This window comes from Carlito syrichta, unplaced genomic scaffold (genome assembly GCF_000164805.1).
Source record: "Carlito syrichta isolate Samal-C Ts95f unplaced genomic scaffold, Tarsius_syrichta-2.0.1 Scaffold117309, whole genome shotgun sequence".
Classification (NCBI taxonomy): domain Eukaryota; kingdom Metazoa; phylum Chordata; class Mammalia; order Primates; family Tarsiidae; genus Carlito; species Carlito syrichta.
Genome location: NW_007061405.1, coordinates 271,990 through 287,323, shown reverse-complemented (window position 1 = coordinate 287,323; position 15,334 = coordinate 271,990). Strand labels below are relative to the sequence as shown.

The 15,334-nt window shown below is 37.5% G+C and overlaps 1 protein-coding gene across 2 annotated transcripts in view; it reads right to left on the bottom strand.

Annotated features, from left to right (window-relative positions):
* CNTN4 (contactin 4) overlaps positions 1 to 15,334 on the bottom strand; it is a 339,871-nt gene that overhangs the window by 152,187 nt on the left and 172,350 nt on the right. For both annotated transcript variants that reach the window (XM_008074482.2, XM_008074489.1), the window contains one exon: positions 14,131 to 14,260. In XM_008074482.2, coding sequence (XP_008072673.1) covers positions 14,131 to 14,260 — 130 coding nt within the window. The remainder of the gene's footprint in view (positions 1 to 14,130; positions 14,261 to 15,334) is intronic.

Below are 15,334 nucleotides of genomic sequence, written 5' to 3'. Positions count from 1 at the left end.
GTTTTTCTTTGTTTTTAATATCCTGTCTTTGCATTTGCTTGTTGTTTCTTCTGTCTGGCCAAGTCTGCTGTTGAACTCCTCTAGTAAAATTTTCGATTCAGTTATTGTATTCCTCAGTTCCAAAACTTTTTAGGGCTATTTTTCATCTTCTGTGTTGATATTCTCATTTTGTTCATGCCTCATTTTTCTGTTTTCTTTAGTTATCTATCTGTGCTCTCTTTTAATTCATTTTATGATGGTTAATTTGAATTTTTTGCCTGGTAACTCATATGTGTCTGTCCTTTTAGGGTTGATTTCGGGAAATTTAATTTGTTCCTCTGATTGGGCCGTGTTTTCTTGTTTCTGTTTGTGCCTTATTATCTTCTATTGGGACTTTGGCATTTGAAAAATCAGATACTGTCCCTGCTTCCTGCCTTTGCAGTTTGGTTCCACACAGGGAACACTTTCACCAATCAACCAACCCAGAGATTTTGGAGACCCATCAAGTCTTTTCTGAGAATGCATCCTCTGTGGACTTTTGTGCATAATCTCTTAATTAAAGAGCTTTACCAGTTTCTACTTAGAAATTATGAGGTATCATGGACTCAAGTACTGTAACAAGTACTAGGACTACCTCTAGTGGAATTGGAGCTCTCCTTAGGTGTCTGTAGTACAGCCAACTCTGATACCAGACTGAGACAAGTTGACAGTGTTTGTGCTTTGTGGGCCTCTCACCTAGCCCAGTGCCTGTCAGTGCTTAGATTCAGGCAAAACAGAAATTTTTTTCTTGGGTAGCCCTCTCTCCCCACTAAAAATCAAAATATTGAATGTACCTTCCACTCTTCACTTTCTCTTTACTGCAAAAAGTCAGAAGTTGAGAGTTTTCTCTTAATAGTCTCATGCCATGCTAAAGGGGGTAAAGTAGATGACATAAGTTTTCCTACAGTGATTTGATGTGGTTGGCTTCCAACTTGACTAAAGTGCAGAAACCTCTTAACTGGTTTCTGGATTTCTGCCAATGGCAATTGGTGTGTGTATTGTTGTTAAGTTGGTGTTTCCATTGGGGAAACAAAGTCTAAGATGACCTATTCTGCTATCTAGCTGACATCATACCCCACTACTAAATCTTCTTGAAAGTCAGCTCTAATACTCTCTAGATTAGTCTAGCAACATGTAGTTAACTTTTTACCACTGGAGGTAAAATAAATAGCTACTTCATTTAATTAATTAATTTATGAATTCAGGGAGATTTAAGATGGATAATGGTAAAAAATATAAAGTAATAAATAAATTTAAAATATGATAGAAATGAAACAGGGGAAGGGTAGAAAACAATCTCATTAGAATTAGTGCAATAGAGTTAAGTTAGTCTCAGATTGAGCAGAGAGGAAGAAAACATATATCTTATCGTCTGATAAAAAACTGTTTCTTTGCTAGGAGATGAAAACTTTTCTCCTTTTAAGAGAAAAATTTCACATTTTAAAATGAATTTATTGGAAATCTCTTTATGTAAAAGTCTAGGGACTTCAAGATGGATAATTGCTTCCCAGTAGTTTTACAGAAGACTCAGAGATATAAGTTAAAGGAAGGTCTATGGTATCAATGGTCAGTGATACCTTATGCTGCATTCCTAAGTTATATTTTAAATTCTAACTCACTGGCAACATTTCTTTGGGGGAGCTGCCATAAGGAAATGTCATAATATTTATCCCTCAGCTTTCAATGTCTACCCTTAGTTGGCTTTAAGCTACCAGTCACACCATACAACACCTTAGTTCAATCCTAACATGGTAGTCTGTCAAGTCACTTTGTGTGTCTTATTCCTACTCACTTTCTCAGTGAAATGGGGCCTCCAGCCATGGTTGGAATCTTTGATGCCTCCTCTTATCTTATATAGGAGTTCTGATCCAGAAACATGTTTTGCTACATAGTCTATGTTCAACCTTTTTTTAAGTGAAAAAACAGGATTTATTAAGAGGACAGTAAAGCTCCCACAATGGGAGGGGACACAAAGCGGTTGGCCTACGTCCAATTTTTAAAAAGAAAAATCTCTAAGTAGGACAAATTTCCTATTATAGGATAGTGGTTCTCAAACTGTGGTCTTGGAGCAGCGTCAGCATCACCTGGAAGCTTATGAGAAATACAAATCCTCAGGACCAAACCCAGAACTACTGTGTCAAAAATCCTGGGGCTAGGAATTGGCAATCTGTGTTTTAAAATGTCCTCTAAATGATTTGACACATGTTAAATCTCTGAGAATCTAACAAAATTCTATTGTTTTTTCAAACTGATCAATTAGAGTAATAGTTCCCAAATTTTGCTGTTCATTAGAGTCAGACCTGGGATGCTATCAGAAAAAATGTCTGGGTTTGAAATGCCCAGAGTTTGAATTAGTTGATATAGAGTATGGTAAGGCATCAGGGCATTAAAAATTTCCTCAGGAGCCACCACCACTTGCAGAGGCCCTCAGCTCCTGGCCCACAGAGCTCTGCGCTCCCCCCTCCCCCAGGGCACAGCCTTGCCCTGCTCCCACCTGCTGCTGCCCATGGAGGCCCTTGGCTCCTGCCCTGTGGAGCTCCAGATTCCCTCCCTGGCTGCACTGCCCTGTCCCCAGCTGCCCTGCTCTACACTGACCAGCAACGCCCAGCCATCTCACACTCCACCACCTCTGACTGGCCCTTGGCCACAGCGTGATCAGAGAACAGCTAGAGCTCCGACAACAGGCAGAGACCTAAAAGAGGCCCAAGATGCACTGTAACATGCTGATCTGCAGCACCCCACTGTCTCGCACTCTGCCTCCCCCAGCAGGAGCTGGCAGCAGTAGAACCAGAGATCATCTGGAGCCCCGAGACCAAGCAGAGACCTGCATTGCCCCGCCTAGCTCCTCCCAGTTCTGCCCAGCCTCCAGCTTGGGATCTAAGACCTCATGTTTGTGTAGGGGAATAGTTCATCATAAGGAAGTTGGTTAGCTTGTGTGTCTGTATGATTGTATGTTCTAGTTTTTTGGGTATTTTTTGTTGTTGTTATTGTCATTGTTGTCAGTTTTTGTTTTTGTTTGTTTCTGTTTTTTCTCTTACTCTTATCTTTTCATTTTCATTTGCTAGTTGGTACCTTTATCTGTTTCCCCTCTTACTCTTGTCTCTCTCCACCTTCCTCTTCCTCCTCATGTGCCATTTCTTTCCTTTTTCTTACCTCATTTTGCTGTCAGGGAGCAAACCTATACCCCCTCTGTATGGTCAGATTGCATGGCAGTGGGAAGCGGGCTCCAGGGTATCCATACACCTGTTGGTGGATACTGGGATCTGCAGATAGATTTTGAATCACAGCTCCCCCATCAATTAAATCTCAAAACTGCAAAAAGTATAGCCCCTAACCTACAGTCCAGCTTCAGAAATGAACAAAGCCAGAAGATTCACACAAGGAAGAATAAGAGATTGAGCAAACAGAATTAAAAGCAACCCTGCTGCCCTTGAAAAACAAATTCAAAGAAAACAGAGAAAAAAAGGAAAACGTGGGGAGGAAAACTACACAAATGAATAAAAACCAAAAGAAGAATATAGGTCTCACACAGACCCTTGGGAGGTCAGACATAGAGAAAACAGACTTCAGAATGCAAACAATGAAGAGCCCCCAGAATGACTGGTCACATACTACAAACCCAGACATCAAGAAATTAATAGAGAGGAAAAAAAGAATTGAGGAGAGACAAGAGGAAAATAGGAAGGAGTTGATAACTGAGTTAATGGCAGTAAAGAATACTGTGATTGAAATAAATAACAAACTAATAAGCCTGGAAAGCAGAAATAGCCGAGCAGAAAAAAGAATCTCAGAGCTTGAAGACCAAAATATAGAACCAAACCAAACTGTCAAAAACATAGAAAAGAAGCTTAAAAAGACAGAACAAAACATTCAAGAGATGAACAATTACTTCAAGAGACTGAACCTAAGAGTAATTGGACTCTCTGAAGCAGAAACAGAGACAGAAACCACCCTGGAACAAACATTCCATGAATTTATTCAAGAAAACTTCCCTTAGCTCATCAGTGATGTGAAAATTCAAAAACAGATTCAGAGAACCCTTGCAAGACAATAAATGAGAAGACCAACTCCCAGGCACATAATAATTCATCTAAACAAAGTGGGTATAGAAGAAAAAAATACTAAAGGCAGCAAGAGAAAAAGGTCAGACTACCTACCAGGGAAGACCAATTAGAGTAGCAGCAGATTTATCTACAGCAACACTTCAGGCTAGGAGGGCTTGGAGACTAATGTTCACAGTTCTCAAAGATAAACAATTTCAACTGAGAATAACCTACCCGGCCAAGCTAAGCCTCATCAGTGAGGGAGAATTAAAATCTTTCCCAGACATCCAATCCCTAAAGACTTATGCTGCCTGTAGACTACCTCTACAAGAAACACTTAAGAAAGTATTAAATGCAGAAGAAAAGGAAGAAAGAATGACAATGTTCTTCACAAGAGTACAGGGAAAAGATAGAAAACACACATGAATCAACTCCCCAAAAAACAAAAGAAAGAAAATGAATAAACAAATACAACAACAACTCTATAAGAACCTCATGACAAGGATAAACCCTCACATTTCAATAATTAGCCTGAATGTGAATGGACTAAATGCACCACTGAAAAGACATAGAATGGTAAAATGGATAAAATACTATGAGGCAACAATATATTGTCTCCAAGAGACTCATCTCACCAGAAAGGATACTCACAGACTCAAAGTAAAAGGATGGGAAGCAAAATTTCAGGTGAATGGAACACAGAAGAGAACTGGAGTTGCAATCTTAATCTCAGACAAAATACCCTTTAAGCTATCAAAAATTTAAAAGGATGAAAGTCACTATATAATGATAAAAAGTTTAATCCATCAACAAGAAATATCCATCCTAAACATATATGTACCCAACATAGGAGCACCAACATTGGTAAGCAGCATCTAGGCAATCTTAAAAAAGAGATTGACTCTAACACTATCATAGCTGGGGACTTTAATACTCCACTCACAATCCTAGACAGATCATCAAGACAAAAAATCAGCAAGGAGGCCCAAAGCCTCAATGAGACTCTTGGACAAATGTACTTAATTGATACCTACAGAATACTCCACCCAAAAACCACAGAATATACATTCTACTCATCATCACATGGAACATACTCCAAGATTGACCACATCATTGGCCATAAATCCAAACATAAACAAATTTCATAAAATTGAAATTTTGCCATGCACCTTTTCAAACCACAGTGGAATAAAAACAAATATCAACACCAATAAAGTTCCCCCAAACACCACAAAGACATGGACACTAAACAGTATGATGCTAAGCAACTCCTGAGTCAATGATGAAATCAAAACAGAGATTAAAAGGTACCTGGAAACAAATGAAAATGAAGAAACATCTTACCAAAACCTGTGGGATGCCATGAAAGCAGTAATAAGAGGGGAATTCATATCTTTACAAACACACATGAAGAAAATGGAAAGATCACAAGTCTAACATTCACCTTAGGAAGCTGGTGAAATGCAAGACCACCAAAACCCTAACTTCAGCAGAAGAATCCAGATCACTAAAATAAAAGCCCAAATCCAGGACATTGAAGGCAAAAAGATAATACAAAAAAATCAATGAAACACAAAGCTGGATAAATAAGATAGATGGACCCCTAGCCAGACTGACCAAGAAAAAGAGAGAAAAAGCCCAAATAAACTCAACCAGAAATCACTACTGACCCTAAGAAACACAAAAGATTATCAGAGACTACTATGTACAATTTATGGAAATAAACTTGAAAACCTAAAGGAAATGGAGGACTTTCTGACATCACACAACCTCCTTAGGTTGAAATAAGAAGACACTGAGACCCTAAATAGACGAATAACAATCAAGGAAATTGATTATGTAATAAGAAAACTACCGTCAAAAAAAGCCCTGGACCAGACGGCTTTCTAGCAGAATTCTACAAAATATACAAGGAGGAACTGACACCAATCCTATTGAAAGTATTCCAGGTGATTGAGAAAGATGGAACTCTCTCTAAATCATTTTGTGAAGCTAACATCACATTGATACCCAAGCCAGGTAAAGACCCAACAAAGAAAGAGTACTACAAGCCAATATCTTTGATGAACATAGATACTAACATTCTCAACAAGACCCTAGCAAACTGAATTCAACAACACATCTCAAAAATCATCCATCATGGTCAAGTAGGCTTCACCTCTGGGATGCAAGACTGGTTCATTATTGGTAAGACCATAAACGTAATTAAATACATCAACAGATGTAAAAACAGAAACCACATGATTATATTATTAGATGCAGAAAAAACTTTTGATAAAATCCAGCACCACTTCTTCATAAAAACCCTCGAACATCTAGGCATACGTGGAACATACCTCAAAATAATAAAAGTCATCTATGAGAAATCCACAGTCAGCGTACTCCTAAACAGACAAAAATTGGAACAATTTCCCCTGAAAACTGAAACAAGACAAGAATACCCACACTCACCCCTCCTGTTCAACACAATCTTGGAAGTCCTGGCTACAACAATCAGAGAAGAGAAGGTGATCAGGGGTATTCAGATAGGAAAAGAGGAAGTCAAGTTATCTCTCTTTGCAGATGACATGATTGTATACCTTGAACACCCAAGAGAATCTGCCACAAATGTCCTGGCACTGATAAAGGACTTTGGCAAAGTCCCAGGGTATAAAATAAATCTACAAAAGACAATCACATTTCTATATACCATTAATAAACAAACAGAAACCCAAATAAAAAGCACAATTCCATGTACAATAGCCACAAAAAAAAAAGAAAGAAATACCTTGGTATCTTCCTAACCAGAGACATAAAAGACCTTTACAATGAAAATTACAAAACACTGCTCAAAGAAATCAAAGATGACACAAACAAGTGGAAAAATATTTCATGCTCATGGATTGGAAGAACTAACATTGTTCAGATGTCTATTTTACCTAAAACAATCTACAGATTTAATGCAATACCCATCAAATTACCAGCAACATTCTTCTCAGACTTAGAAAAAACAATACAGGAATTCATATGGAAACATAAACGACCATGAATAGCCAAAACAATCCTCAGCAGAAAACCCCAAAACAATAGCAACAACAATAACAACAACAAAAAACAAAGCTGGAGGTATCACACTCCCAGACTTTAAACTATACTATAAAGCTACAATAATCAAGACAGCCGGGTATTGGTACAAGAACAGGCATATAGACCAATGGAATAGAATTGAGATTCCAGAAGCAAAACATCAATTTCTCAACCAACTCATCTTTGACAAAGCCTCCACCACCCACTACTGGGGAGAGGAGAACCTATTCAGTAAATGGTGCTGGGAAAACTGGCTAACCACATGCAGAAGATTCAAACAGGACCCCTACCTATCCTCATACACAAAAATTAACTCTAAATGGATCACAGACCTAAATGTAAAACCTCAAACTGTAAGAACCTTAGAAAATGCAGGAGACACTCTTATGGAAGTTGGAACTGGCAACCAATTCCTCATCAAAACCTGAAGTGGCCAGACCATAATGGATAACATAGACAAACGGGACCTCATTAAACTGACAAGCTTCGACAAAGCCAAAGAAACCATCAAGAGAGCAGGGAGACATCCCACAGACTGGGAAAAAATATTTGCCAACTCCATGTCTGACAAAGACCTAATATCAAGGATCAACAAGGAATTCAAAATGTGCTGAAAAGAAACAAACAGCCCCCTTACAATGTGAGCTAATGATATGAATAGACACGTCTCAAAAGAAGACATTCGAGCAGCCAACAGACACATGAAAAAATGTTTAGCCTCACTAGTCATCAAGGAGATGCAAATTAAAACTACACTGAGATGCCACCTAACTCCAGTCAGAATGGCCATCATCAATAACTCAAAAAATAACAGATGCTGGAGAGGATGTGGTGAAAAGGGAACACTTCTACACTAGGTTGGTGGGAGTGTAAACTAGTACAATCTCTGTGGAAATCAGTGTGACAATTCCTAAAAGTTCTAAAAATTGACCTTCCATATGACCCTGCAATCTCCCTACTGGGAATATACCCAGAAGAACTCAGATCACTCTATAAAAAAGATATCTGCATACGTATGTTTATCGTAGCATTGTTCACAATAGGAAGAACATGGAACCAACCATGCTGCCCATCAAAAGAGGACTGGATTAAAAAAAGGGGTACATATATGCAATGGAATATTATGCAGCCATAAAAAAAACAGAATCATGAACTTCACAGCAACCTGGATGGAATTAGAGTTTATAATACTGAGTGATATCTCTCACAGAAACAAAGAACTGAGTATCACATGTTTTCACTCATAAGTGGACCTTGAACAACTACCATATTACTGTAGGAAAGGGATTGAAAGTAGTGGGAAACTGCAGGAAGGGGGGTGGGGTTGGGAGTTGGGATTGACAGTAGTTGATATCTGCCTGGGGAAGAGGGGACACACCTCATCAATAAGGGTACCTGCACAAGGAACATTTGTTTACCTAACCCTAAACTGTACCCCACAATTTCAAAATAAAAATTAAAAGACAAAAAAAATTTCTCAGATGATTGTAATCTGTAGCAAAAATTGAGAACCACAGAAATGGGATTTGTTGGTGATTTGATGGCTATATTAATTTCGAGATGGATACTAATTAACAATGGCAAAAAACTCTTTTTATGTTGCTATAAGCACTTTCAGGTTTTCACAATAAGGAGAGAAATAGCATTCTCTTTCTACTGGTAAACATATGCTCAGTAACTTGCTAAAGATATAAAATTTGATTTTGAGATCCAAGTGCATAGCTTCTTCACGATAATTTAAGTAATGCTTCTGCTTAAATGACTACATTTGAGGAAGAAAGGCATTTGTCCTTTCATTAGATGCTGATCACATTCAGTACATTTGATTATTTTGTAATCTGGCTCAACGAGGCAGTTGAGAAATCAGACTTAGATGCAGACGAGCACTTGTGAAAGTCCCTATGAAATAACTTCTAGTTTAGCCTTAATGTTTTTCTAATTTGAGAGCCAATCATCTGGATAAACATCAAATTAACCAGGTAATTGCTCAAGCCTGTACCTCACTTTAATTGGACCATCAGTTACTTGATGGTATTTGAGTGTCCTGCCAGGGTCAACTATCCTCCACCACACAGGTCAGGAGAATCTCTGTGATATTGAACCATTAGACACAATTTCCTCAGGGTACAAGCTACTTCTGTTCCACTATGCAGTGCTAGATCTAGGCTAGAATTTACCTGAGACCCTGTGTTTGGCTCCTTTTTCCAAGTCTGCTTTTCCTTATAGGATTTTCCTGGAGAACTCTCTTTCAATGAATACCTGAATATTTGCCTCCAACTTACTTTTTGAACTTTAGGTGTCCTCTATATTTACCTCATGATTATATACAGGGCATAAGCATTCAGTATGCAGGATTACAGGAAATTTTAAGTTTGCCAATTGAATCAGCAGTCCCCATCTCCAATGTGATCACCTAACTATGTGCACATAAATATTAAACAAGAGTAGAAGTTTTTCATTAAAAAAGCTTTTTTAACCAACAAAATTCCTAACTTAGATGGTTGTCATTACTCTTCTGTTATTAATAGGAGATTTAAGTTTCCTCACGATTGTAAGACTCTATTCACTCCATTTGTGATGTACCTTCTTGATGGGAGGGAGGTAATTTTTCAGCACCAGGGATGCCCTTAGGAGTGCATCACATGAGTAAGCCTCATTCACAACCCAGATTAATACAGAAGAAAAGGTCTGGGAACAGTTGCCTTCAGAAATAATAAACTATCGATTATAATAGATCAGTTACAAATAAGGACATTCCCATTTGATGTACTCTTAACCAGGCCCACTAATAGACTAACCTGAAGATAAAAGTCACTCAATGGCATTTGCCTATCCGGTGAGTAAATCACCCAGCATCTAAGTTAATTATTTAGTAGTTTCAATCCATTAGACATAGATATGTTATACACACATTGAATACCCAGAAAGAAGACATAAAACATGACCAAGGGAAAAGCCTATTAAATATATGCTTCCTAACCATCTCTTATTCATGACTTTAGGGCTATTACCTAGCATTAAAGGGAATCTCCTCTATAGTATTGGGGGTTCCTGATATTTGATCAATAGCTGGAACCAACGTATTTTTTTCTTTCTTTTATGAAAGTAGCTTGTTTCCATTTTGCTTCTTTGTTCAGTTCAACCTCATCATGATTCTTACACAGATAATAGCAATTTAGTTATTTGACCCCAAAGAGCCAAACTATTACTGTTCCATAAATAACAAAGTGATTTGTAGAATACAATTATATTACAGCTTGCCAAAGTTAACCAATATTAATTTATGTGCATTTTTTAATAGTCAGATGTCTTCTCTTCCATTCATTTAAGAGGGACTCTAGAAATTTACCCACTCAATACTTAACTACCCTTCAACTCACCTGGAATATATTAATGTGAGTTTTTGGAAGGGCAAATGGAGTATTAAAGAGGAAACTCATAAGCTTGTCATTCAAGAATCTTTATAATTGGTCCTTCATGAATTGTCCATCTTTCTTTTTCAAGTTTAAATCTTGCCCATACATGCTTTATGTATTTGAATCAAAATTTTGTTTATTTTATCATTTTATTTTTTAAATTGACAGATAAAATTGCATGCATTTATTATGTACAAGGTTTTGATGAATATATACATTATAGAATGTCTAAATCTAGCTAATTAACATATGCATGACTTTACATAGTTATTATTTTGGTGGTGAAATACTTAGCATCCATTCTCTTAGCATTTTTCAGGATACAGTATATTGTTATTAATTATAATCATCATATTGTACAATAGATCTCTTGGACTTATTTCTTCTAAGAGACTAATGTCTCTTCAACTGCCTTCCCCAACTAACCCAGCCCCTGGTAACCACTGTTTTACTCTACCTCTATGAAATCAGCTTTTTTAGTTTCAACATGTAAGTATCTTTTTATGCCTGGCTTGTTTTGCATAACATAATGTCCTTCAGGTTCATCCACGTTGTTGCAAATGACAAGGTTTCCTTCTTTATTATAGCTAAATTGTATTCCTTTGTTCTTATATACCACATTTTAAAAAATCCATTCACCCATTGATGAATCAAAATTTCTGAAAAACATTCAGAACTCTCTACGTACAGGAAACTATCCTAGGTATTTTGTTGCTTAAGCCTTTGTTCAGGCTATTTCACTCTGATCTGGAATATTCTTGGTTCTTTTTTCTGTTTGTCCAAATCTAACCTGTACAACGCTCAGCTGACTAACCAAGCCTAATAGTCAAACTTTCTTTCCTGAATTCCTGCTGGTCTTACCATTTTTTATAGTTTGTTTGTCCTGTATCATTTACTGACATGACTTTATTGTTCTTATGGTAAACATATTTGTGATCAAGATGTTTAAACTACTTCTCAGGCATTTTCATCTTCTCTTTATTGCTCTAGTACTATGGTCTGAAGGTTTGTGTCTCTCACGTAGATGGTACTAGGAGGTGGGGTCTTTACAAGATGATTAGGTCATGGGGACGACAAAGCCCTTATAAATGGGATGAGTATCCTTATAAATAGGCCTCAGATAGATCCTCACCCTTGTAGTCATGTGAGGACACAGTGAGAAGCTGGCAGTTTCCAACCTTAAAGAGGGCCCTTACCAGAACTGGACCATCCTGGTACCCTGATCTCAGGCTTCCAGCTTTCAGAGCTGTGAGAAATAAATGTTTGTTGTTCATATGCCACCATGTTTATGGTATTTTTTGTTACAGCAGCATAAACAGACTAACGTGTCTAGTTTGATACCTTGGGAGACTCAAGAAAGAACTGAGATCAAGACTTAATTTGTGATTAGACAGCTTCAATCAGAAGTGATTTGAAATAAACCTCTTAATATAGAAGTTGGATCAGTGATTCCTTTGAATCCTGGTTTGGGAGAGGGAGAAAGAAGGGCTGTGCAAAGTAGTAGTTTTGAGCTATTATGCACACACACACACACACACACACACACACACACACACAAATACACACAAGGACACACATTGTTATTTCCAGCTGTGAGGAGATGCTCTAGATAAAAATCATGTAATAACTTTCTCTTTTCTTTGTAGTATTTGTTACTATCAAATTTTCTTATTTTAATAAAGGGATTCACAAAATCTTTTACAACTATAAAGAGGTCCCCAGATTTATAAATTGGTAAGTGCTCACCTAGAGGGTTTTAGGACAACATGATTAATCACATTAGGCCACATCCTCTCACTTTCAGCTTTTCTTCCAACTAGTTGACATACAGTTGGATAGAGAGAACACACTTGTTTCAGAAGACACTCTTAAGCAGTTTGCCATGGTGAGCTATTCTCCAAAAGAGTCACTTCCAAATACCAATAGTTGGTAAATCTAGACAGGAAGGAACCATTGTACTTGTTCTGGAGGTGGTTGTTATTCCTAAATATTTAAGGGTAGGAGGTATGAGTGTTTAGACTTCCAATAGGCTAAGCCAAGCCAAGCTGATGCTTATTCCAAGAGCACAGAACGGTACCTGGGCCTCTTTGAAAAAGGTTGCAGTACAATGAAATCTCATAGATACTTCTTTGATGGGATTTTGGTTCAAGCTAAAGAACTTGTTGAGAAGGGCAGTTGTGGAAGCTTTTCCTCCTTTTAAATTAAAAAAAAACAAAACTTGTACAGGATGAAGGTACATTCAACTTGAGAACATCTACCTATATATGCAAGACCTACATGCTACTCACCAATGTGTACTTTGGAAAAGGGGAAGTCAGGACTCTGAAGCTGGACAAATTACCAAGGCATGGGAATCAGCTCCCTTTGCGTGCTGTTTTCCTCTTATTCATAATCCTTCTTTTAAGCTCTCACCAAGAACTACTACTTAGATCTTCTAAAATAGGAGGCAGTGTCAAAATCATTTACATTTGTTTTTTAGTTTTTATTATCATCTCTGCTTCTTTTATAATAATAGGTAAATCCAAGAATATTCTATGGGATAATGCAAGTTGACAGTCTGAAATTTTTTTAAAAATGCCTGTAGATTCCTCCATCCACTCAACTTATGCTTTTAATTATTTATTTACTTAACTCAATCTATTTTAGAAAATAATCTCTTAACTCCTTCATTCGTTTAGCCCACTCATTCATTCTTATATTCATTCAATATTTATTGAGTGCATACTATGTGCTTCAATATTGTATTCAGTCCTGGGAATAAAATGATGAACTGAGTCAAACATGAACCTTGACACCATGGAAAGTTAAAGTGCAGTGGGAAAAAAAGACAGAAAGATTGCATAAATAAGTGTAAAATGTAACCATGGCATCTGTCATAAAGGAGAGGTAAAGGACACCATACAAATCTGTAATAGAAGGATCTGCCCCAGGCCTGGGACCCAGGTGTGACGTTCTTAGGAAGCAACAATGGAGCTGGGAAATGGAGAAGGGGAAGGGGTTACCAAAATGAAGAGGGGAAGGAATAGCATTCTAGGTAGACAGGCACTATGTACCAGTGACCTGAGGAGGAAGGGAGGATGGTGAATATGCAGAACAGAAAGGTCATTGTGGCTGAAGAGCAGGGAAGAAGTGACACATGGTGAAAGATGCTACTGGAGGAAAGACTGTTAATGCATAGTCTAGAAAATTCAGGTATGAAAGAACATGGTTTACTCTGCCAACTGTTCAAGTAAGTCCTTTCAAATCAAGTCAGCTTTTATTCCTTCCAAGCTCAAGTTTGCACCAAATGAGCAGTAGACTCTAAAGCATCCAGGAACCTTGTTCAGTTTAGGAGTGTGTTCAGTAGAGGAATGAAAATGAGTGCCAAGGGAACTGTGTTACCTATTGTAAGCATCAGAAGAGGCTGATTTAGAAAGTGGTCTCTTCTTAATGCTTGCAGGATGCATTGCTTATTTCTCAAGCAATATCTTTGGCCTAAAGATTTCTTTAGTCTTTTTCTTGGATTGAACATTTATGCTTGGCAAAGCACAAGTTAGTTTAGTGATTTAAAGAGATTTTTTTTTCTTTCCAGGATAAAAAAGACTCACCTATAACACTAAGCTCTGCGCTGGAAAAGATAACTCCATGTTTATTCTCTGCCACACACTGATACATGCCAGCATCTGAGAGGTTCACTATTGTTATGTTGAGCGTTCCTTGCTCAATTTGAATTCTATCCTGTAAAAGAAAAGATGAACACAAAAACAATGACCTTCTACAACGGTGACCTTAAGGCAATTTTGCTATGTGTTATATCAAGGGGGCTTAATGGGAAGAAAATAGCCATCATATAAGCAATTTACATAGCATGATCTATTTATCTGTCAACTAAATTTGTGGCAGGTCAGATGCTAAATGGGACAACCAGTACATCAGTTGGTAAATGGAATTTAAATTGTGGAATTCTCTTGAGTTCTCATTGATTTAATAGTGAAGCTATTCAGATTAATATCTCCTGTAAATAGAATAACTAGAAATTTTAAAATACTTTTTTACTCTAAGACTTTGTAATAACTGGGAGTAGGGAGTTTTGGAAATACCAAAATTTACTGTTTAAAGTATTTAAAACACTCAAATTATAAGCAGATGACATTTCAAAATAGGACAGTAATCTTGAATGAAACAGAGGCAAATATTTAATATTGGTTGCAGTTTACTAAAAATATCGATATTAATAATTTAATGTTCCCTTACTTTATTGCTGTTAGTGGCATGATTTAAGCTTAAGACCATCTGCTGGTAGCCAATCTGTAGGAAGAAATATTAGTGCCTGGCACAAGAGATCTTTCTCATTTGTCATCCAGAGAGTATGCAACTTGGGTATCAACTTTCTTAAGTATCAAAAAAGATGTCCTCCTCTCCAGGAGACTTACTATTTAAAAAAAATAACACATATAAAGAAATACTGGTTTTGTTTTCCACAGGGTTGTGATTTAGCTGAGTGAACACTTGATTAGGCTTTGGTCAAATCTAGGCATCCATAGTTCTTCACATTACATGAAAGGAGGAAAATATCAGTTGCCTGGGTATCTATACTCTAGCACTTTGTTTGAGTTTTTATACTTGCAAGAATTTATAATTGAAAGAATCATGGGCCAGCAGGAGCCCTTCCAGTGAATGGAGAAGGTGTGCGAGATAGGGTGGGGGAGGGGAGGAGTTGGGGGTGGAGGAGTGGGGGGTGGAGGGGTGGGGTGGTGTGGAAGGGTAAAGGTGGGGGATTGAGTTAGAGAAAACAGCCCCCTTTCTTCTTCA